The sequence below is a fragment of the Dermacentor variabilis genome, chromosome 2 (assembly GCF_050947875.1).
Source record: "Dermacentor variabilis isolate Ectoservices chromosome 2, ASM5094787v1, whole genome shotgun sequence".
Lineage (NCBI taxonomy): Eukaryota > Metazoa > Arthropoda > Arachnida > Ixodida > Ixodidae > Dermacentor > Dermacentor variabilis.
The window spans coordinates 31,897,137-31,922,023 of NC_134569.1; the positions used below are offsets into that span (position 1 = coordinate 31,897,137).

At 43.9% G+C, this 24,887-nt stretch overlaps 1 protein-coding gene across 1 annotated transcript in view; it reads right to left on the reverse strand.

Annotated features, from left to right (window-relative positions):
- Positions 1-10,689: 10,689 nt before the first annotated feature.
- LOC142570283 (uncharacterized) overlaps positions 10,690-24,887 on the reverse strand; it is a 108,237-nt gene continuing 94,039 nt past the window's right edge. The window contains exon 7 of the mRNA XM_075678678.1: positions 10,690-10,929. Within this exon, the coding sequence (XP_075534793.1) occupies positions 10,690-10,929 (240 nt within the window). The remainder of the gene's footprint in view (positions 10,930-24,887) is intronic.

Below are 24,887 nucleotides of genomic sequence, written 5' to 3' on the forward strand. Positions count from 1 at the left end.
TATTTAACATCTCAAAGCAACAGTAGTATATAATAAGGAAGTATATAAGCAACAAGAAAAGAACGGTTACAGAACAAAATAAAGAATTGATTACAAATAGCGTGTTTTAGCATATCTCATGGGAGCAGGAAAAATTGTGCGGGAACAAAATATCAGCAGTTTATTTACAACAAAAGAAAAAAAAGAAAAAAGAAGAAAACGAACAAAGACTGAATACAGTTATCCTTGTCGTTAATCTGGTAATAAAAATGCAGTTTTAGTTCTCTTCTAAATTGTGATAAAGATTTTGCGTTTTTCATTATGAGAGGAAGAGTGTTCCATATGGATATGGAAGTGAATTCTACAGTCTGTTTACCATAGTTGGTGCGGATTCTTGGTAGAAAAAATTGTTATTCAATGCAAATCTGGTGGTAATATGAATCATCAGGTTAGACGGTAAAAATGGGATCGATGGTAGCTCATTATTTACAAATCAGTAGAAAAAAATACCTAGGTTGTATTTAGCGAGTCCAGAAATGGCGAGGATGCTATTCTGGTGTAGTTGAGAAGTGGCATTAGAAAATCGTGAACTGTAAGTAATTAGTCTTATGGCTCGGTTCTGAACTGTCTGGAGGGACGCAATATGAGTATTATATGTGTTTACCCGACATATTATGCCATAAGTAATGTGAGAGTGGACAAAAGATTGGCAAAGTGAGAGTAACATGGCACGTGTGAAGTAAGGGCGTGTTTTAATTAAAATGCGTATACCATAAGCTATCTTCTTTTTTATGTGAGCAATATGATTGTGATATTTCAAATTACAGTCAAGTAGAATACCAAGGAAAGATGGACATGAACTTGGAGGAAGGCGGTGAGGACCAAAGTGAGAGGTGGAATGGATGGTATGTTTCGCTGATGTGAAGAGAAAACAACAAATTTAGTCTTAGTGGCATTATAGATGACGTGTTAAAAAACACCACCTTAAGATATTTTCTAAGTCAGCATTTAACTTATTAACGAGAGATGAGATATCTTTATGAAAGGTGAATATAGCGGTGTCATCTGCGTACACAATTCATTCTGTGGAAGAAAGACAGTTAGGTAAATCATTAATATAAACCAAAAAGAGAATTGGCCCCAGGATATTTCCCTGGGGCACACCAATGTTAGTAATTCGCTGCCGAGAATAAGCATTGGAAATAGAAACAACGTGAACTCTGTTATATAAGTAGCTTTTTAATAGTGAGAGAGCAGGCCCACAAATGCCAATTGCTTCGAGCTTAGAGAAAAGGATATTATGATTTATGCTATCAAATGCTTGCGTTAGATCGATAACAACTGAGGCGGCGAGAAATCCTTCGTCGATTAATATTTTTAATTGGTCAGTAAGATGAATGAGTGCCAGCTCGGTGGAATATCCATGGCGAAAAGCAAACTGTCGTGAAGAGAGGATATTAAATTTAGAAAGGTATTTGGTTAGCCGTATATTAATTAGTTTTTCAATAACTTTCCCAAAGAATGGTAGAATGCACATAGGTCTGCAGTTATTTAATAATGAGCTATCACTATCTTAAGAACTGAGATGATTTTGACACGTTTAAGTTCAGAAGGAAATAAACCAGTCTTGAATAATAAATTAACAATACATGAAAGTATATCTGAAATTAAGTGCACAATTAATTTTATGTTAGCAGGCTGGACCTCATCAATTCCAGCGCTTGTCACTTTTAGATTATTTATAACAGCAGTTATTTCTTCTGGCTTCGTAGGAAATAAAAATAATAAATGAGGTAGACGGTTCATGTTGATGATCTGTGCAGGGGTAGGTGGATAGTCAGGAAAGAAAAAAACTACTAAAAGCCTCAGTTATTTCAGCAGGGGAATCGAGCTCTACTCCATCCTTTAAAATTCTGAATGCCTGGTTTAATCGTGTGTGTCTATTTAAAAAGGAGTTGACAGTCTCCCACTTCTTTTTAGTGTTATTAGCCGCCTGTAAAATTATTTGCTCGAAATACGATCGTTTAGCTGCTTTTATTTTACAGTTAAGAGTGTTACACAAGCTTTTATATCGGGCACGTAGGTTCATGTTAAATGGTTGCTTTTTAGTTTTCCTATATAAATTATCCCGGTTGCGCATTTCTCCTAATGAACTGCTGTGAGAGCCATGGATTGTGAGAAAATGATACATATTCTTGTATTTCTTTTTGGAGGTGAACTTTCGGAACTTAGATAAAGATAATTGGAAAAGGCAAATAAGGTAAATATAGTTTGCACTTTGTATCCTGATACAGGTAGCAGGTGCTGAGACGATGAGTATTTGTGATACAGATACAAGATAATAGCGGAATAATTGTATCCGATACGATTCTTGTCATTTGAACATTAAGAAACTTAGACAAATCAACTATGTTCACATTATAGCTCCTCTGTAGGAGCTTCTGCAAATTTGCAGATGATCCTCGGAAACTCTGTCATCAGCCAGCTCTCCTTTCTCTCGAATTTATTTTAGTGACACGTAAGTATTTTTTTCGACGTTCTACCAAAGTATCGTATACCATTCCGTGACATTATATAGGGCAGCAAAACATACATGAGGTTAACGCAGGTAAGCTGCGCCATCAAATATTTTTTCATGCCGCCTTTAAATCGGTATGAATCGTTATCATTGCGGTACAATCATAAAGCGGCTCGGCTTTTTATTTTGTTGCGTGTTCGTCTGTATATTTTCGTGTTTTTATATTGCGGACTGAATAGATTGCACGAATTCTATAAATATAACAATGTTTATAAACAATACATCGGTTACACATTTTTCGTTTATAGGCGCCAGTAAATGGTAGTAAATTTTGCTTACGGTATGCATGCATTCAAAAACCTAGACAAACAAGATGTACGAAGTGCGTGTAACTCAAAGTGGTAAAAGGTTAAAGCGATCGAAATGAAGCAGCTCCCACCGCGCTCATGGTGGTCTCGCGAAAGGGGCATCGTCACTGCCCGTCGGACAAAGAAACGGTAAATCCCGTAACAGCCGACAACACTGCATCTAATTCAAATTCAAATTCTTTATTTATCCACGAAAACACAATAAAAGTGTGTCCAGTACTGTTTGGACCCGCAGCCGTAGCTAGTTATGGGTCCAAAAAATGAAATTCGAGAATGCAGATACTTCGTCATATGCACAATAAAAACTTGGAAGAGCGGAGAGGAGGATATATGCATAATACAAATGACAAAAAGAAAGCATAACGAGGAACAGTCCCTTCAATTCAAAAACATCGTGCATGTTATATAACAATAATAATGGGATGCGAACAGCAGGTAGATGTCTTTAAAATGTTTAATGCATGCGCTGAAAGAATTTTTTATCTGTAAGTGCAAAATTTTGAGCGTATTTTATTTCTTGTGAAAGAGTATTCCATATATGAACACCAATGAAAGAGAGACGTCGTTCTCCATAAACGTTATGCGTGGGTGGTAGATTATAGTTGCCTAATAATACATTTCTGGTAGTCCGAAATGATGTATAGTAGAGGGACATATGGAAGGGGTGGTTATTTCTTACGATACTGTTTACGACAGTCGCTGTTTTTCTTACGATACTGTTTACGACAGTTGCTGTTTTTAGGAGGCGCAGTTAATCGAAGGGTAATATCCGCAGGTCGTGGAATAATGGGTTGCTGGGGTGATCCTGGTTAGATTGCGTTATGATTCGTAATTATCGTTTCTGCAATTTTCTGATTGGCTGGAGAGGACTATTGCAGGTCCATCCCCATGATTCCAGACAGTATGAGAGATGACTGTGGATAAAGGAGAAATATAAGATACGTAATGTACTTGTGTCAAAAAAGTCACGTGCTTGAAGCAGTTTATAGCACCCCGATGCCTCCTTCGCCCCCACTGCTAAAGGATGGGTTTGCCAGTCCAGGTGTCTATAAAAGATTACGCCAAGATATTTAAAACACGGAGTATATTCTAGTAGAGAGTTGTCAATACTAATGTTTGCAGAGTTGGCATCTACTTGTTTCCTACGGGAGGGAAATGTAGTATATTTTGTTTGGAAACGTTTTCCAAATCTACGTTTCTTTGGACTGTATTTCCTCGATGCTATTGCCTACAATTATTATAGCGGTGTCATCTGCATATATCAGCATTTCTATGAACCTTAAGACACGTGGAAGGTCGGAAACGAATATAGCAAAAAGCATGGGTCCCACAACAGACCCTTGGGGCACGCCTGTATGAATACGTTGTAGTGAAGATGAGACATTATTTATGACAACTATCTGATTACGTTCATTGAAGTAACTAGAAAACAAATTGAAAATCCGTTCCCGAAAACCGTAGTGCCTTAACTTGTACAAAAAGATGGAATGGTCTACCGTATCGAAAACTTCTTTAAATCGAGAAAAACTATAGCTACAAGTTTGTTGTCATTTAAAGCACAGTTTATAATGTGAGCTAAACACTGCACCGCTGACGAGGCTGAATGGTTGGGCCGTAAACCATGTTGCTGTGGACAAATTATGTTGTATTTGTGTGTAAAGCTATTGATTTGACTCGCAAGGATTTTCTCGAAAAATATATTAATGGCGCTAAGCACGGATATTGGTCGATAACTAGAAGGGCTTGAGTGATCACCGTTTTTTGTATATTAGGACAACTCGGGCTGTTTTTAGTGACGTTGGGTACGTGGCGGTTTCGAGTGAGTGATTGGAGGCGTGGCATAATATTGGACCCAGGATATCAATATTTTCTTTAACATACGAACTGTAATTTCATATATACCTGCAACTTTATTACTATCCATAGTTGCTAATATTGAGTGTATCTCGCTAAGTTCAATGTCATCCATATGAAACGGGTTTGAGAGTGGGCTTGGTAACAAAGAGTTTATATCTGCATTATTTACATCGGTACCTTAAGAAATTCCAACGGTAATAAAATATGAATTAAAGCTGTTTACAACATTCCGATAAACCACGTCAGGAAACGTCTGTGTGGCTTGCCTATAACACTATTCACGATTTCCCAGAGTTCTTTAGAGATAGCGGAGCTCTGTTCAAATAAACGTGTATAGTATTCTTCTTTTCGTGTACGCATAACTGCCACAGATTTATTGCGTACTCTTTTGTACTGACCCAGGTAATAGCTGTTATCCTTATGCTGTTTCCATTTATGATACCAAAAGTCATTCTGCTGCAATACTGTTAAAATCTGCTCCGTCATCCAGGGTGAGACGGACAACTTATATGAGCGAACAGATGTCTCAGTACTGCTGCTAGTTTTAACGCATCAGAATGTCAATTAGATCGGAGAATTCTATGTCGACGTCATCGCGGTATATAGTACTAGTGTATATTAACTGGATATTCGAACTCAGCAAAGCGTAGTCAATTCTCGTACTTAATTTGGCGTGCTTTACTTCCGGTTTTACGACGTTTTTGACCATTACATAGGTGGGGTGGTGATCTGAGATGGGTTGGTTGCATACCCCGGCAATAATATTCGAGGTTATATTAGTTAAAACATGATCAATGACAGTTGCGGATGTACTTGTTATTCTAGTAGGGACAGTGATCAGATTTTGAAAATTAAAGGACTCTAGCAGATACGTATAGTCATTATGGTTTGTATGACTGGTGTCTATGTTAACGTCACCACTAATCATAACCGGACCTTTGTGCCGTGACACTATAGTGAAAAATATAGATTCAAGTTTTTTGAAGAAATAAAGCTACAGCTGGGAATTAGGTGGTTGATACACGACACCTATGATAATAGAGTTGTCCAGTCTGATGAATAAGGCTTCGATATCAGATGTGCTGCAGGAGACATTGGGCAATGCTGAGTAGGTGCGACTGTTATGAACAAACAGGGGCTACACCACCACCACGCGAAAGTGAATCACGGGGGTGAGAAATTGTGAGATAATCAGGAATAACAACATCTTCACCTTTTTTGAGTCAAGTTTCAGGTATTGCAATGACATCATAATGTTTAGGGTACTGAAAAAGATAAGCAAGAAGCAAGTTGAAGTTCCTTCTTATACTGCGTATATCGCTGTGGAATATGTGCAAACTACTATTGTCCATCTTCGTGAACGCCATGTCTCTGCCATGAGGTAGCTGCTGCTAGGAATCAGTTGCTAGGCAATTTTTTGAAAGATCATTTTCACATGTCACATGGACGACTTTCGAATTGTCTGCTTTCCTCGCCAGAATTTTACCTTTTGAAGCCCAGGCAAATTTCCAGCCTTTTTTCTTTTTTCAATTGGATGGTCTTGCCTAGCAAGATTTTGTTTTTCAGGGCCGAGGTGGTCATTCACAAAGATTGGGTCGTTATCTTCAAAGCCTAACCGACACGCTATCTAAGATAACGTGTCAGCTATCATTAGCCGCGCTTGCCTCTTCGGTAGAAATCGCCAGAAACTATGCTCGCCCATGGTGCAGGAGATCTCAATGATCGCACGCATTTGGCAGCGAGCACGTTCTCATAAGTGGGCGTTGGAAAAGCGTAAAAAAAAAGTGTTTATAGCTTTCGAACAACATTGACGAAGACGTCGTAAGTGTAGCGGAAACCACGGACGTGCGTCAAAAATAGATGTGGAGTAAGAGGAAATAACTACAAACACAGGCATTGTGCTTGTAGTTATTTTACTCTAACTCCACATTCCCGCACTTGGACGATTTGCGTTGTTTTAACGTCATGAACTTCTACCAAATCACCCATTCCCTCCGCTGGTTGAAAAACAGCGGAGGAAATGTGCCACGACACTAACCAGTAAGCATTACGTTCCCAGATGTGACGGCAGCGGCATAGGAAAGGATACGCGCTAAATCTCAAAGTAAGAGGTGGGGAAACAGCTTACTGGATAGGCGCAATGGAGAGCAAGCCAGCTGTTAAGCTACATTGAACATCAAAGGTATTAGAAGGAAGAGTATTTGTGCCGCTTCAAGTGGCGCTGAGCAGTGTACTGGTAAGCGAACAGCATACTGTTCAAAACCATGTAAGTGTGTCCCACTATCCGAACGTGGCGTTAGCGAAGAAAATTTGCCAATGACGACTATTCGTCTGTAGTCTCTGTAAGTAGCACAGGAGGTATTCAGCATGCTCTTTTGTTTACGTCGATGTGTCGATATAAAGATACATAGGGACGCAGTAACCCAGTCGAGAGCATTGAACTTTATTGATAGTAGGACGAAAGAAATGAACTTGATGCTGGAAAATAGCAAAACAAGGCTGGAGTGATGCAGTTAATGTACAGAGAATAGCGCGGAAGCAGACTCCGCTTTCCCTCGTACTCCTTCACACGCCGCTTGCTAGTTGTGACTGCAGCTGGGCTTTTCTGATTCCTGTTATCTAAATCATTCCGATAGCGGTGAAATGCTGCCCAACTTTCGTACAGCTCCCACGAAATAATTTTACAAATAGCGGATTTTAAGTCACGTGACTTCAAACTGCATACTGGCGCGAAGGAAGGTGTGGTACAGCGGCGACCGGGTGACCGCGGCGAGTAGACCACAAAATATTGCTCTTTTGTCGAGCACCTGTTTTTGCGCTTCGAATTCCATTACAGGGCATCGGTTCCTGATATTCAGCAGCGGCTCGATGAACAGGTGCTGGTAAAGTGAAATAAATCTACTCAAAGTTTGCAGCGATATGCACTGCTATTCCAGACAATATGTTTAATCCTGTGCAAAGTGTTATATGTAATGCTGCTAGCTGGAACAGCATTGCATTCCACGACGTGTGTTCAGAAAATGTTTCTTGAAACTGGTTATGAGCATAAAGTTTCTAGCAGAGGGGCATGCTATGGAGCACTCGATTGACTTCTGTTCTGCAGTTGGAATGTTCTACTTAAGCAACTGTAGTTATGAAACAATTAGTAAGCGTTTATTATATTAATAATACTACTATATACCGCACAGCATACGCTTTTCTCAATTGAGTTTGATAACAAAATTTGATAACATAGATGTGTTGTCTCTGATAGGATAAATTTAAACCACCTCCAGTTGCTAGCCTCAGTGACTCGGGGTTTCTTCATGGCTTGTTGTATTTCTTCACGAGTGTATTTTGCATTTTAAAATACACGATAGCGTGTATAATGTACCGAAAATACAGATAATGATACACCTCTTGCTGGATGTATCATGGTACATATACAAGAAATACAAAGAGTATCTTAAGATGGTATCTAGGATACATGTATCTTCGTTACGGCCCAGTCCTGGTTATAGTTATGGCAAGCAAATGATTAGAAAGTAGAAAAAGACTGTCATACAAAATTGGTGTCGCAACAGTTTTCCTGCGCACAATTTATTCAACTTTATCGCTAGAGGAAGGCACTGATACGTGTCTTAGTGGTTGATCTAGGTCGGAACTCCGCTCAATAATCACCCGTAAAAGCAACTGTGATCACCGTTCCCTAAAGCAACTGTGTGCGCCGGTTCGATCGCAATTTCACTGTACAAGCCGAGTCATATCTGGACATAATTCTTACTTTTGACTGCATCGGTAACTTCCTTAAGCCGTCCTACGAATACGGCGTACTGTATTGCGAGTTTTGTCGCTGGTACCCGGAAAATGGTTCTCCATTCTGGTGCCACTCATAAGCTTTAACGTTGTAAGCGTGCAGTATTGCTGCCTACTAGGCATGACATACGCCTTTACATCCTTAAAGGAAAGCCGCCATCAAGTAGTTTGGACCGCAAACAGCGAATTGTGAGCTTTTTTTGTTCTTCTTACAGGCCATAACCTAATGACAGCTCTCTTGTGGTTGGCAACAGCTCAGACTATACACAGCATTTCATGTTGTATCTAGATAAATATCTGTACAAAACTTGGCAGGAACTACTCGCTATGGTCTTGTATTGTGACCATGATTTGTTTCTGCAAGACGCAAACGACGGCCCACAGAAGTACTTGGCCACATTCCCCGTGTTTACGTACCCTCTATAAACTGCTGGTGCTTTGTCCGCATTCTGAACCGACATATTCTTACACGACTCAACAATGAATTCTCAATACCAGTATTCCAAGAATCGCAAGCCTGGAACAATGAGTCTCCCTTACTCTTATTTATATCTCGTATGCGTCGGCAAAGCGGTTGCAGGAAAAATACGACGAACAGCATGGAATTTCTGAAAACCTCGTCTCGAGTGTGTTGTGAAAACACCAACTATAAAAGCAGTTTAATTTCCAAATGGGATGACCTGGAAGATCTGAAAGTTTTTACCATCTATGCTGTTGAATAACGGGCTTCTACTTGCTGTCGGTGTTATACTTGCTAAAGTGTTTACGAAGCGTGTAATTGAGTCGAACGAACAAAGCACATTTCGTTTTTGTTTAGGAAGTTTCGTTTGGTGTATATGCTTAGTTTCAAGTTTTATCTTCGCTACTACACCTGTGCCAGCATATACAATAGTTTCCAAGATTGTTTCTTCATTTCCCGCAGTGTGGTGTGGTATGTACTACTCAAAACATCAATCAATGTGATAACGAGACGATCACTGCGACGACGTTCAATGAGGCGCGGCGCTTACGCAGATGAATTTTCGTGAATATGGGCCAAGGTTATGACATAATGTGTTCGATGCTCGAAAAAAAAGAAAGACACGGTTGAGCTTAACGCTCCGAAACTGCACGGTGAGCTATGCGGGATGGTTTAGTAGAACATTCCGGGTTAGTTTTCATTGATTACCCCCCTTTTTTTCTCTTTTCTTTTAGTGCAACCAAAGCACGTTTCAAGAAAGTTTTCGCATTCCGTCCTAATTGAAATCTAGCCGGCGCGGCCGTGAATGACACCCTCGACCTCGTTCTAAGCAGCACAGCGACGTATCCACCGAGCCGGAGCGGTGGGCTGACAAGATCTTGCAATCCAGTTCACCTACGTCGTAATGATATTAGATAACCATAAAATTATTGAGCTTTATATGGGCAGCGAAAGCTTCTCATTATTATTTTGACATCGATGACGTCGGGCTGATGATTTCCAGCATTGACGGTACTATACTATCGGCGACGCGCCACATGCTTGTTTGCATCCGCAAAACTACATATGACGCTGTTGGATTGTTCGATCTTTGATTCGTCATGCAAGTTAACGAGGGCAGTTAAGGAGAGCGTATATTCGCGCCTGAATATGCGCTGTTTAGCAGAAGCCTCAGCGTCTCTATAAGTTATGTGCAAGCGGTAATTCGCAAGTATGTATCCACTGTTGCAAATACGCAGCGTATACAAGTTATTCACAAAGCATTGAAGCGACATCACTTATCGAACACAGCCAAGCATAAGCGCCCGAGAACACATGTATTCCAAGCACGGTTTCGATTTGAAATAACTGCGCACGCTCGAATGGTGGTCTCCACTTTCCGGGAGATTGTATGAGCAGCTCGTTCCGCCTGCGAGCTCTAACGGGTGTACGAGCTAGAATGAAGCCGCGACCTCGAATGAAGCTCTACTATTTCTTGTGAGCTTGGCTGTAGCAATATTGTGTCGCATTGATTTCGTTGTCTGCACCTTTCTTTTTTTCACCAATTACCGATTATTCCATCTCAACTTCTTTCATCTCAATTTTCATTGCTGCACCCTTTTTTTATCTCATTTTTAACGCGTTTGACAGTTTAGTCTCAGTTTGTGTGACACCTCATTACGCAGTATTCTTGCTTTTGCTGGTTTTTGCAGACATGATCATCCTAATTGTCGTTATAATCGGACCCATGACTTCGGCGGCGACCGGCTCACCAGGAAGGGCGGCAGCATCATGGAGGTCGGTATGAACACGATGTGGTAGTAGGGCAGGAACACGGCGTTCACCAGTGGCACGGGAAACCAGTCGTCGTCTTGGCGCGCCACCGACGCCTTGAGCAGAAGGTTGCGCTGCTGGCGCTGCCGCCGCTTGGTGTCGATGTAGGTCAACCCAAAAGGAGACCGCACTGTCTCGCGCTGAAAAAGAAAAAGGAAGACGAGAGCAGACTGAGTGATGTATCGGCAGCTGTAGCGGATTTTGTCTGAGCCTCCTATGCATACTTAGAAGAACTTGCTATTGGGCTAGTTGATAACTTATTATGGGGAAACAAATTCGAGCGGAAGAAAACACGCCCGCATACGCGCACACACCCGCACAAGCAATCACTTTGTGATTTTCTTTTTGTGCGTGTGCATGGGGAGTCTTTTTGGAATTATTACGTGCGTGGGTGTGTGCGTGCATGTGGGTTTTCTATGCACGCCTTGGCCCTCGCACAGCGCCACAAGACGGCCGAACGTGTAAGAGCTTGCACGCAAATATATGCTTAGCTTTGAGTTTTACGCGGAAGGTTGCAGTTCACATGGTAGCTACTCAGAGCGAAAAGCCGTAGCTATACGAGACGTACTGGCAAGTTCTTTCGAAAAAATAATGGGATAACACGCGTAGCTTGAACGCATACAATAAATCACGACGGGAAGACGCACATTTGCTCCAGTTATAACTGTTTTTGGCGGCACTTGAAGCTCGCCCTTAGAAGCAGCCCTGGAACTGCTTCCAAGGGCGAGCTTAGCGCAAAAATGCGCGAAGCTTTGCGCTTTTCTTTCTGTCTCATTTGTTAACAGCCATAACCACGCGCTAGATGCCAGGTGAGGTGCGCTTGCACGCCAGATGCGCTGGATTATACTGACCATGACGCTCTATCGCTGTAGCTGGAGGTTTCGGATTTGATCCTCGGCAGTTGTAGACGTTGATTGAAACGGAAATCGACAGCAACAGATAGTGAGAGTTGAAGGACGTCACATGGTGAAAATTATAATATTATTCAATAATACTACCATCCTTCGTTCAAATGTTCCACCCACACCCAAGGTTGGGCACTTAAGCGTACGATGACAGCAGTTAAATGCAACACGCCTCTGCACCGGAAGTGGCTACGACTGGGGCATATGTGGTATACAAATGATATACACGTATTGTAGTATTCATGAAAGGAAAATGGGGTGAGTCGTCGCTTAGAAATCTACCGTGACGAAAGGAAGCTGACGAGCGATGTTCAAGGGAGCACGCTAGCTTTCAGTCAAGTGTTCTGTGGCTGGGGCGCCGCCAAAGACATCAAGCTGCGCAAATTGATGTCGTGATATCGAGCGTTCTACCACGGTATACCTTCAGTGCCAGATGCTAACTGTGTATGTGGATCGCAGTTTATATAATAAGATTGCATGCATTAGTGCAAATGCGAAACGTGTTCGATTTCTCCTTTTCATCTTTCTATTCTCCTACTAGCACTTCCCGACGTGCAGGGCTGGAAGCCGAAAGTCCCTCGGATTATCGTGCCTAACTTTTCTTTTTTTAGCTTTCTTTCTCTCTCCCTGACAGACTTATTATTGGAAGTGGCTTGTACCAGCGGTTTCTCCTTCCGCAGTGGAATGGCTAATGCATCTAAGTGCATGCACCACTGTGCTATGCATCAGTCACCGTTACAACGTTCAGGGTTTCCCTCTGGGACGCTTTTAGAGGCAAACATCACCGGTCCTAGTTCCCACCTATCGTTGGTGCAGAAAGTAATCCCGATAGTGTCAGTGTGTAGTAGTACACCGGTCTTAGCGAACGTTTTAGGCATGCTGTGCATTGCCTCGTGTGCGCTCTCCCTTCCCACTTTCTTTCCTAACTGCTTCTTCCCTCCTTCCGCAGGGTGGCAAACTGGACGCGTGTCTTCTTGAGCGTTTTACATTTCCTCTCTTTGCTTTCTCTCCTTCCGACGCTCGGTCAATACTCGGCAGCAATGGTATGACGTAGCGACGCCTTTCGCGTCGTAGGCTTACTTGACGTTCAAAGCAAGCTACATTGGATCCTCGACGTTTCTGAATTGGGTGAGACTTTGACTCATTGATATTTTTTCGATGCACATTTTTATCCCTTCAGGTAATGAATGAACGAATAAGTGCTTTATTCAGGAGTACGGTGCTTCGACCCATGTGTAGGGATTAGGATTGGTAGCGTTGACAAATTCACAAGGCATCTTATGTTATCCCTAAGACGACTTGAAGGCGAAAGCCCAAGTGCCGATGCATTAAAGACGGACGCATGACGCACGCATCCCCCTTAATTCACTTAGTCTACTTCGCTTAGCCATCCCTCTTCATTAACTTACCCATCCCACTTAATTCGCTTAGTGTAATTTGCTTAGTGATCCCTCTTAATTCCAAAGGTCGAGAGTTCGACTCCCACCCAAAGTCGTGCGTTCGAGTGGGTTCGTGGGTTCGAGTAATTAACTATATCTTAATAAGCTGTGTCTTAACTAGCTTCACCTTCATTAACACGAAAAGTCGTGGGTTCGACTACCACCAAAGATCGAGGGTTCGTAGCCTTTTGGTACCTTTCGTGTCGTCGACGCGTTTTCGCTCAAGATCCGCTGACTAATGAAACATATAAGGCTTTCGCCTTAATAAAGGAGTTTGGGCATGATAGAGCTGCCCAGTTAGGTCATATTCAAAGGTGAAGTCCTGTAAGAATTGGAGGACTTGTCTGGTGTCTGAGTGGGATGATGTCGTCCCTTCATTGAGGCAGGTTGTACGGTCACATTTATTTTCTTTTTTGTTTTTCACAGATTTTGGACCAATAAGAAATATACCGTCGGTGGTCGTCTCGTTTTGATTGTTGTGTGGTTGACGATGGTCACCGTGGTGGCGACCTCTGCGTTTAGGTCTCCTTCCTAGGCAAGATTTCCGCTTCCGCTTTACTGGACATAGGCTTGGCTTTTGGCTAGAGCAGTTTATACAAAGCTAATGTTGGTTTTGTGGTTGAAGGCATAGAAGTGCAAGCTATTATAGAAGGAGAAAACTTTTTTTTCTCCCTTGAAGCTTCGCATTTTGATTACCTGAAACTGAGAGGATCAGTGTGTGTAAGAATATTAGAAAAGCAAATATAGTGCTGTTTTAGTCGGCTTGAGACATTAGTCTACGGAGTGATCATTTGTAAGCTTGCCAGAATTTTTTAAGGTCTCCCGTTGCAGATAACATAATTCGAGTGTCGGAGATGGATTATTCAGGGAGGCGGACATTACTTGCACAAGAAATCGAAACACATAATAAACTAAAGAAATTCACTAATTAAATTCTTCATTTGATTAATTTGCAGCACATATGGCAATTTACGAACTCTTCACGGCGAGTTTGCGAGGCACGTAGAGCGAATTTGAAATGAATTTCCAGAATGACACCAGTTTGGAGATAAGCGCCATCAAACTCGCCGTAAAAATGCACTGTTGTTTCACTTAAACGCTCCTTTATGCACTGAACCAGAAAAGTAACTGGAACGCCGATGCAGTTCGTCTAACACTTCGGAAAATATTATCTCGAAACTGGTGTGATCCTCAAGATTAACTTGAAGTGCATACGTGTTACTAGCTCACAGGCTAAAAAATCATAAATTGCAATATGTGCAATAAAGTATTTACTCAAAAATTTAATTAGTGCATTTTACGTAATTATTTGTACGCGTTTTTTTATTTCTTGTGCTATAAATGTCCGCCTCTTCAAATAAACAAGCTCAATAAATACGCTATCTGGCCCAGGTGAGTCTTAAAAATTGCACAAAACTTAGAAATGATCATCCCGCATTTTTAGCGACAGTGTGGCGGATATTGCGGAGCACGCGATTATTCATGAGAACTCACAGCCCTTATTGGAAAAAAAGGCTAACTGCGCTCGGTACAGTGTTTCCGCATTCGTTAGTGTGGCTGAGGTAATTTAACACGAAGAGAGATAGAGAAAAAAAATCGAAATATGGACGCGTAGATGTGAAAGCAAAGGGAACATCATCAGTGAAAGCCTTTGTGGTAGTGTGGTAGCTTCAAGTGAATGAAACAGGTGCACTTTCTCGGCTACCATGCAACAATTCTCTGTAAAATTACTTCGATTTAAACTTCTCCATTTGAAGAAAAAAAAAGCAGCAAATGGAATTACGTGTGACTCATGTTTGTTTGCTTTGCGTGTCTACATGTCATGACGTACGTTTCATTGTCTGGACAAGGGCAGTAGAAACTTGCTTTGAATGAAACGTGCTCCAAATATTAAAGAGCTCATTCTATTAGAACTGATGCAATGCGAACTGACCAGAAAGCAGCTCCATATGCCACGCTTGGGGAGCCCAAAAAGCGCACGCTCGCTATACACAGTGCCCCGTAGTTCTCACTAATGAATGCTCGCAACCCAACCATAACTTACTACAGCTTAAAAGAAGTGGAACAACCGTCGCACTCGTACTATCTGTTCAACAACGAATAGTTGGTAATTTCAGGTGACACGTCTCAACTGCTGCATTTGCAAAAAAAGTTGAAGCAACGGTCTTGGTCGTATACTGCGTGTTCAATAGGTTGGCCATTCCATATGACATATGTCAAGTGCAGTATTAGAACACTTTTCACGAGGCGTTAATAATTCCAGAGCTCTAACGATCGCTGCCATTGCTTGATGATGTGTACATTCCAACTGACAAGCAATCTCTCACACTAATTTTGAGTTGTGTAGTTGACCAAACCAACAAAAAAACCCTTTAGTGTATGTACATGGCCATGCATCCTAACCCAAGTATCTGCAATGATGACTCAAAATAGTCGATAAGCTCCCGGATAAAAATACGAGACAGTGTGCTGTGCGTATCGTGCCTTTCTGCTCTAACAGGAAGGCAGAATACGTTATATTAAAAAAACGAGAATGTTTTTCGTGAAGCTTTGCTGCTATTTATTCCTGTAGAGTTTCTGGTGATTGGGAAAAACAACAACGAGAATAAGATGAATGTTGAAATGCACGCGATAAGCTTAAATCAATACTAGTATACGGGCGTGCTAGGAAATGTATATGTCGCCCCACTATGCAACCATGCAAAGTGACGAGGGCATCGTAGTTTGATGTTGACAAGCATTCTCACGCAGGTAATTGCTATGAAAAATGATCTTCAGCGTGCCCCATGAAGAGATAGGGAGACTATCGTTTAACTGGGAAACGCGACTAGCGATTAAATTATTTGAGATTGTTTGTTTCAAAGGCCTGAAATTGGGTAGGTCGCGTAGTGAACAGAATAGACGACCGGCTGTCTACTAGAGTAACATACTAATTGCCAAAGGAAGGGAGTCTCATTTGAAGTGCTCCAGATGATGGGCTGCTGTAACGAGACTGCGAAACTCACAGGTCTATATATAGTACGGAATCCAGGGCAAGAGTAAGGAGGCCTTTGTGCTGTAGTAAAATTTAAACAAAGATTCCCAACTAACGTGGGAAATATGCGATGGTGAAGTAACAATTACAGATGCAAAGAAAATAGCTGAAGTGTTTAATGCGTTTTTTCAAAGTGTTTATTCCAGTTTAAGCACTAGTGTTGCCGAGAGACAAATATTTGACAACCCAGACGTGGGATCAGCGTAACTGTTGAAAGTGTGACTGAGCTTCTTTTACGGTTAGACGCAAAGAAAGCTACAGGGCCAGGGGCGCTATAACGTAAAACTATTCCAAAATTTTCTATTACATTTCTGCTATCAGCCCTCTGCGATTGGCGAAAAACCTTCTTGGACCACCCCCACTTCACCTGTCTGTCACGCGACGTCGCGAAAACCGTGATGCCTCCCCATCTGATATGATGTGTACAGACTGATTATGCGCGATTTTACCGAAAAAATAAAAACAGTTATTTCTGATTCGACGCCTCTTCGCCATTAGCCCCCGGCTATTGGTGAAAATTGTTCGGGCTACACCCACTTCACCTGCCTGTCACACGACGCCTCAAAACCCCGAAAACTCAGCGCGTCAATGTGACGTGTACGCAATAAATATGCATTAATATGCCGAACAAAACTGAATTTTCTTCTGAATAGCTGCAGGGTGCCCTGTTCCGAAAGGAATAAAAAATGGCGGCCGCCGATCGCTCATGCGCTCGCTACTCGCCCCTGCCGGAGAGCATGGGTTTATTTGCGTGTAATAAAACTTTTTGCGTGGCCGTGTAGCATTTTGGAGATCTTTCGGAATGTTTACGACCTCATTCTGCCAACTCTTCTTTGCCGAGGATCCGTTTTAGCGTCATTCTTAAGCTTCCGTTGCATGCCGCCGCGATTTTCAAACAGCCACCGCAAGCAAAGTAAGGGAAAGTGGACCAATCGCAGACGCCGGCACCACCCTCTTCATCCGGTTATCGATTTTCAGTGCACTGGCTCTGCCCCATCGAATCCCTCTCCACTTGAGCGTGCTTCTCGCCTCCTGGCAGCCAATTACAAACAAAAAACCGCTCAATGTAGGAAATTGTTATTCCTTTTGAAAGCAAAGAAAAGCGACCTACCATAAACTAAGGGAGCGTTTGAGTGGGCTGTTCAGGCAACGCTGCGGGTCACCGCCCGATGCTTTCATCGGCGGTCACGGAAATTTGATGTCAGGAAACTGGAATAAAAGCATGTTTGAATAGTTTTACGTTATAGGGCCCCAAATAACATTCCTTCTGCTTTATTTAAAAGATATTCGGAAGTATTATCTCGATTTTCAAATATTATTTTTACTAAATCTTTAGCCTGTGATGCTGTTCCCGATAATTGACGTTTGGCACGAGTAATACCAGTTATTAAGAAAGGTCTCCGATCTTCTGTAAGTAATTACAGACCAATATCACTCACCTGTTGCTGCTGCAAAACTTTAGAACACATCATAGTCACTTACCTGAATAATTTTTTGGAGAGAAGCAATATACTCACGGCTAAGCAGCATGGTTTTAGACAAGGATACTCCACAACCACACAGTTAGTAGTCACTGTCCATGAGCTCGCTTCCGTGCTTGATGGGGGCGGTCAAGTTGACGCTATTTTCTTAGATTATTCCAAGGCATTAGATAGAGTCCCTGATTCGAAACTTATATATAAAATGAAACTTCTCGGAATACCCCTACAGATAATAAACTGGGTAAATTCGTACCTGACTGGTCGTAAACAGTATGTGGAAATGAATTGATCGTGCTCCCGGTTTTTGGGGGTAACTTCAGGCGTACCTCAGGGATCGGTGCTGGGTCTAGTACTGTTTAATATTTATATTAATGACCTAGTTAAAATAGTGGAATCACCTGTTCCTGTCAAATTGTTTGCAGACGATTGTATTATATTTAGCAGCATTCGAACTGTCTCTGATCAGCTTTTTATGGAAGAAACGTTGGATAGGTTGGCAGAATGGTGCAATGAATGGGATATAGTTATAATTATGACAAACAGTGCATATGTTTATTACAAATAAGTTACGAAAGCTAGCATACTTGTACAAAATCAAGGATAATAAGATTAAGAAAGTAGAAAGCTGCAAGTACTTGGGGATAACTTTAACTTCACGTCTATTCTGGGTGCCTCACATAGACAATATAACCTGTGCAGCCCGAAAAAGATTAGGATTTCTAAAGTTTAAATTAGGTGACTCCACCTCCTCATTAAGATTAAAAGCCTATAAAACGTGCGCTAGGCCTCTCAGAGAATATTCGAATATCGTTTGGGATCCTCACACAGTGGTAGGTATTGAAAAACTAGAAAGAATTCAAAGGTTAGCCGCGCGCTTCATTTATAAGCGCTTCAAACGACGTGATTCCCCAACGAGTATGCTCGAATCCGCTAACTTGGAACTACTAAATGATCGCAGAAAAACTGCCAGATTAAATTTCTTTCGCCAGCTTTCTTACGGGAAACTAGGAATGCAACCGCGCGACTATATTATTAGGGACACGTCTCGAATTTCCCGCCACAAACACAGCCAGTACTTGAAACCGATCTTTGCACGAACATACTAATTTTTTCCAAAAACAATTAGTGATTGGAATGCCCTACCTGGAAATTCCCACTGGTTACAACCACCCACTTGATGTATCTTGTGACCTGTATATATCTGTATGTCCGGGTTTTTTTTTTTTGTATTTGCTCACGTAGCCCCCTCCTGCTTGGACAGATGTTAGCAGTACTGTGAAAATAAATAATAAATAAACGGGTAGAGGGAAGAAAGTTGATATTTCCCGGTTTTCCTTTTTCTTTTGGGTAGTACAACACAGAACGCATTCCGGCGTATCGGTGAAAAAACGAAGCTAAAGGGGGCCTCGAGTAACTGGCCTGGATAGCTGAATATCGGGGCCGTTGGACTGCGCGAAACCCGGCTGCATGGTCAGATACACTTGCAGTGCAAGGCGAAGGGGAACACGTGGCCGAAAAATAAGTATAAAGATAAAATAAATTTGCCGTGTTGACCCAAAAGATTATCATCATCCACAATAACTTCTCCTTTAGGACGACATTGAAGCGCGCGCCTGCGCTCTGCATTGACCGGTCGTGATCTCTGAATACCTGCAGCCTTTTGTTTTCGAGCAAAAGGTTGAGGGTTTAAGCTTCTTGTTTTCGTCTTTGCTTACGCATTAGGTCGTACAAAATATGCAAGAAGTGTGTGAATCCATAGACAAAGGCTTGTAACGGGTCCAATAATAGAAATATATATCACGGGATACGACACAGGCACTTTCACTCGACATCAGTCAATTTTTCAGTAAGCACATGGTTTATGTGTAACAAAGAGTGTACACAAGAATTTAAGGGCATCAATAACAAATAAATTTGAAGTTTTCACACAAATATGCATACGACAAGAGAGATAAACAATGTTATCCCAAGAACATCGCGCTTTTATTTAACATAAAGAATAAATAACTAATGAACAGGGGATCACACCAGCGATGCAATCTGGCACAGTATGCAAATTACTGACAAAGTAACAATTTGAACAAGTATGCGAGAAAAGTTGGGAAACTGTGCAAGTAATCATACCATTGAAGGAAAAAATTGTTGAATTTCGTCAGTAGGTGCCCCTGATCGTTTTAATTCCAATAGTAAAGTATTCCATATTTTAACTCCTGTAACTTGTACCTGTTGCTCCCAGTAAACATTATTTACAGGAGGTAAATTGAAGCCATCTTGCATAAGGTTTTTTGTGGGATGGGAAGACAAAAAGAAAAATCACGAGAGGAATGGATGATTATGGTTGACTATGTTTCTGACGGAAATCAGTTTTCAATTGCCTTAAGTAATCAAATGGGAGGATTTGCGAGGCACGAAGCAATGGATTGGTTGGTTCAGAGGGTTTACTATGCGTTATAATTCGAAGCGCGTATTTTTGAAGTCGTCGAATTGGGTCGAGATAGCTATCGTACGTCCAGCCCCAGACTTCTATACAGTATATTGTTACGGGGACAAAAGACGCTTGACAATGTATTTACAAGATATATACAACGTGCAGAAGACAGGCATACAAGATGGAGCCCGTGCACATGACTATCGGCGATCGTCGTCTTCGTCAGTCCTCTCATCATCGTTCGCTGCTGCAGCGCCTCATAGCACGATCCCCGGCGGTGAAGGCGCAGTCCCGGCGCTTGGTAGGTTTGAGTGATATAGCTTCGGTCGAGCGACACGAACAATATCAGAGGTAGGATCGCGGTGTGGGGGTATCGAGAGGCTGTAATTCGTAGGTTACGTCTCTCACTTGACGCAAGACATGGTATGGGCCTGAAGAGGGCGAAATCAGCTTCTCACAAAGTCCAACTCGCCGAGCTGCTTTCCAAAGAAAAGCGCGATGTCACCAGGGCTAAAGTGGGTGTCGCGTGGACGAGCGTCACATATGCGTCGTTGCTTTTCTTGGGAAGTCGTCAGACGCAAGCGTGCGATCTCATGTGCCTGGTTAGCTCTACATATGGCATCTCGGGCAGATTTTGACAACGTATCGACAACGGCTGGTAAGATCGTGTCAAATGGTAGCTTAGGGTCTCGTCCATACAAGAGAAAAAGTGGAGAGAAACCAGAATTATGGCGGGCCGTATTTTAGGCGAATGTGGCGAACGGCAGAGCGGCATCCCAGTCATTATGGTCGGTGGAGGCGCACATAGCGAACATTTCTGTGATAGTTCTATTGAGCCGCTCTGTGAGGCCGTTGGTCTGAGGGTGACACGCCATTGTAATCTTGTGCTTTGTATGGGAGGTGTGAAAGATGTCCTGGACAACCTGTGGGAGAAATTAGCGGCCCCGTTCGTTAAGGAGTTGTTGGGGAGCGTCGTGGGTAAGTATCACAGCGTCAAGAAGGTAGCGACGTCGTTTGCACAACTGGTAGGGAGAGCCCACGTGATCGCGTACCGGGTGGTGCAGTCCTTAGCAACTCCTATCCACTTGTTCCCTCTAAGGGATAGAGGAAAAGGGCCAAGGAGATCAAGACCAACTCTAAAGAATGGCGAAGATGGTATGTCAATGGGCTAAAGACGGCCAGCTGGTAGGGCTGCTGTTTTTTGGAGGCGACGTAACGGCACACGGAACGGTAAATACCGGGTCAGAAGAAACGACGCCCAACATGGCCATATGTCATCGAGACTCCCAGATGACCAGCGGTTGGGACATCATGTAACTGTGCGAGCAGTCTCTGTCACTAATCTCGGGGCCGTGCGGATGTTGGGAGAGATGGAGTCGGGAGACGCAGGCGAGCACAGCAAACAGATTTTAATTTACCCAAACTCGAAATAGAAAAGTCAAAACTCGAAGAGGAAAAGTCACAACTCAATTGGCAAAAAAATAAATAAAACTCCACACTTGCATAGCCAAAACAATGTCCTTATCCTCGCCTACGTGCGTCCTTAGCGCGCTTCGCGCGAAAGTCCGGCAACCCTGGCCTATGGCTGCACGCTAACAAAAAGGAACGCTCTTACAAAGTTCTGTTGTCGCACGTAACTCCAAGTCCGATGTGCGTCGGCTCTTGATGCCAGTCGGTGCTCCTGCCGACTTGCAAGCTTTGTTGTGGCATCGACCAGCCAGCACCTCCGTCTCGGATCTCGGTGCTCCGAACTAAGTCGGTGACGTGGCACTCCGGCCTTCCTGGTTAGGCTGTTAAGAACTGCCAGCTGCAGTGCAAGTTTGCCACCCAGTTGCGACTGGGGAAGCAACATCTCGGGAGCATCGCCGCGAACCTCTAGCCACAGCGTGACTAAATCGACTTTGTGTCGGGGAACAAGACGCGCATCCCGCACTCTCCGTCGCTTCAGCTAGGATGCGTTCGGTGAAGCAGGCTATGTGCTGAAACCGCCGCCAACCTCTAGCCTCATCGCCGTTGTGACGGAATGAGTTCGGGGGGCCAACTATTGTTCCCGAACTCCCCAACGCGGACCTGATCTGCTACGAGTGCGCGAGTTGCCGCGGGAACGCCGTTTTGCGCTGCTTCCCCCGTACCGGCCAAGACGCAAGACAACGCGCTACCCGGAACGGCTCCGAGGTCTACGGCGCCCCTCTGACGTCGGCTCCGGACCTTCGCACCTGTTTGTATGCGTGTGTGTGTGTAAACCGTGCCGCAGAGAGGCGGCTAGTTTGCGATGACTAAACGAATGTTCGCATCACCTTGCATCGGGAGAGGACCGAGTGTTTAAAAACCGCTGTTGTGTGGCTGCTCAGGGCACTCTCTCTCAAGCAGTCATGTTAGGCTGATGTACTTTCTCAAACAGTCATGTTAGATTGATATAAATAGTGTAAATCAACCAATATTCCTTGTTCTCAATGAGAAGCAGTCCTTCCCTTTCATCAACGTCCTCAGCGTGGATAAGTTGGACGTCGGCATGGGCCAGCTACCTTCTAATTCATGCCCGACTCCAACCATGACAACGGATCACAAGCAATGGGATTGAGCCCCCAATCCTGACAAGGCCTACGGCCGGGCTCCGCCGCTACCTCTCCGAGTGCCGACGAGAAGCCCCGGGGACTACCATTCGTGCTGGTTGGCCCAAGAAGGGGGATCCCATTCCTGGAGTGCCCGGCAGCGCCTAAGGAGGCTGCAGCAGGTCCAGGGAGCCTCGCTCGAACGTCGCCTAGGTCGACGGCCACAGCCTGGATAGCCAGCGTCACGGGCCAGTCCGAATCTCCATGACTCCCGTCGCCAGTGCGAAGCTGGCGCTGCAACCTTCTTGACCCAGAGCCACGTCGATGATCCGAGCTTGGCGCTGGTCCTCCCCCGATCACACCTCAGGGCACGCGCCTCGAGGGCTCGTGCCGTTCGGACCGGTCGGCGCACACCATCCTCTTCTTTTCTTTTTGTGCCCCATGCCTCTTACATATGACAGCCTCACGGATATGCTTGGGAACGACCACTAGCAGTTCAGGGCCGTCAGGGTAAATGTTGTAACGGTTCAATATGCCATCTTGCAGCACAAACATACGCAAAGAGAGTGAAGTTGGCAGGTCCGTCAGGCTGAGAATGGTGTCTGTAAGGTAAGGGTCACTTTGTTGCTGATCGGCGATGTTACCAAACGCGGTAAACGCGAGGACGCAAGTTGACTCGCCTGTTTCAGGCTAGTACTGTGGGTTTAGTGGATGATGTGACAAGCACTCAGCGTCCTCACGGAGTCGGCCTGTCTTATACACCACTGTGTAAGAGTACTCTTGGAGCCATAGAGCCCACCGACCGAGACGTCCAGCTGGATCTTTTAAAGACGAAAGCCAGCACAGGGCGTGGCATGGTGGCCGGCCGGCGATAGCCGTGAAAGGCCGTCCGTAGAGGTAGCGGCAAAATTCACTTACTGCCCAAACGAGGGTGAGGCATTCACGTTCGGGGATCAAGTAATTGTTTTCGGCTGGTGACAGAAGACGGCTAGCTTGTGTAATGACACGGTCTCAACCATGCTGTCGTTGTGCCAAAATAGCGCCGATACCGTGGCCACTGGCGTCGTTGCGAACCTCCGTTCAAGCGGACGCGTCAAAGTGGCCGAGGATGGGTGGCGACGCGAGGCGCGTCGCCATCTCAGTGAATGCACTAGCCTGGCCGGTACCCCACACAAAAGTCGCGTCTTTCTTTAGAAGTTCCGTTAGAGGGCGTGCGATGCCAGCAAAATTTTGCACGAATGGGCGGAAGTAGGAGCGGAGGCCTACAAAACTTCGAACGTCGGTAGCGCAGGCGGGCCCATGAAAATCCTTGACTACGCGAACTTTCTCCAGATCGGGACTAAGACCGGAAGAGTCGACGAGGTGTCCCAGCACAGGAAGTTGCCGGCGGCCGAAGTGACATTTCGTCGAACTGAGCTGAAGTATCGCCTTGCGGAACAGAAAGAACTGTCGAGAGACGCTCGAGGTGTGTGTCAAAAGTCGGTGAAAATACAATGACCTCATCGAGGTAGTACAAGCAGATTGACCACTTTAAGCCGTGAAGGAGGGCGTCCACCATTAGCTCGAATGTGGCGGGAGCATTTCATAGCCCGAATGGCATCACCTTATTGTGATAGAGCCCACCAGGTGTAATACACGCCGTCTTTTCACGATCCATGTCGTCAACTGCAAACTGCCAATACCTGGAACGAAGGTCTATGGAAGAAAAAATGCTTGGAACCACTGAGACAGTCAAGGGCGTCATCTGTCTGAGGTAAGAGGTACACGCATTTTTTTGTTACTTGGTTAAGATTCCGGTAGTCGATACAGAAGCGCCAGCTGTTGTCCTTCTTTCTAACTAGCATGACAGGAGATGGCCATGGGCTTGAAGAAGGTTCGATGATAGCACGCGCAAGCATTTTGTCAACTTCCTTTTGTATAACTTGGCGCCCAGCGGAAGAAACACAATAGGGACGTCGGTGTGTGGGTTTGGCATCGCCGGTGTGAATCCGATGCTGGACAACTGTTGTTTGGCGCAGTGGTCGATCAGTGAGATCAGTATAGTCCTTGTACGACATGAGCAGGCCCCGAAGTGCGTGTACGTGTTCGGAAGGAAGGTCAGTGACGGTCATCTTCGTTATGTTATCTAACATCGTAGGGTTCGAACCAATAGGAGCAGGAGGCGGTGCAGCAGGCTCAGTTAAGACGGAAACATGAGAGTGGGAGGGTGGAGCTAGGGTTGCAAAAGCGGTACCCTGGGGTTATCGCTCTTCATGATAG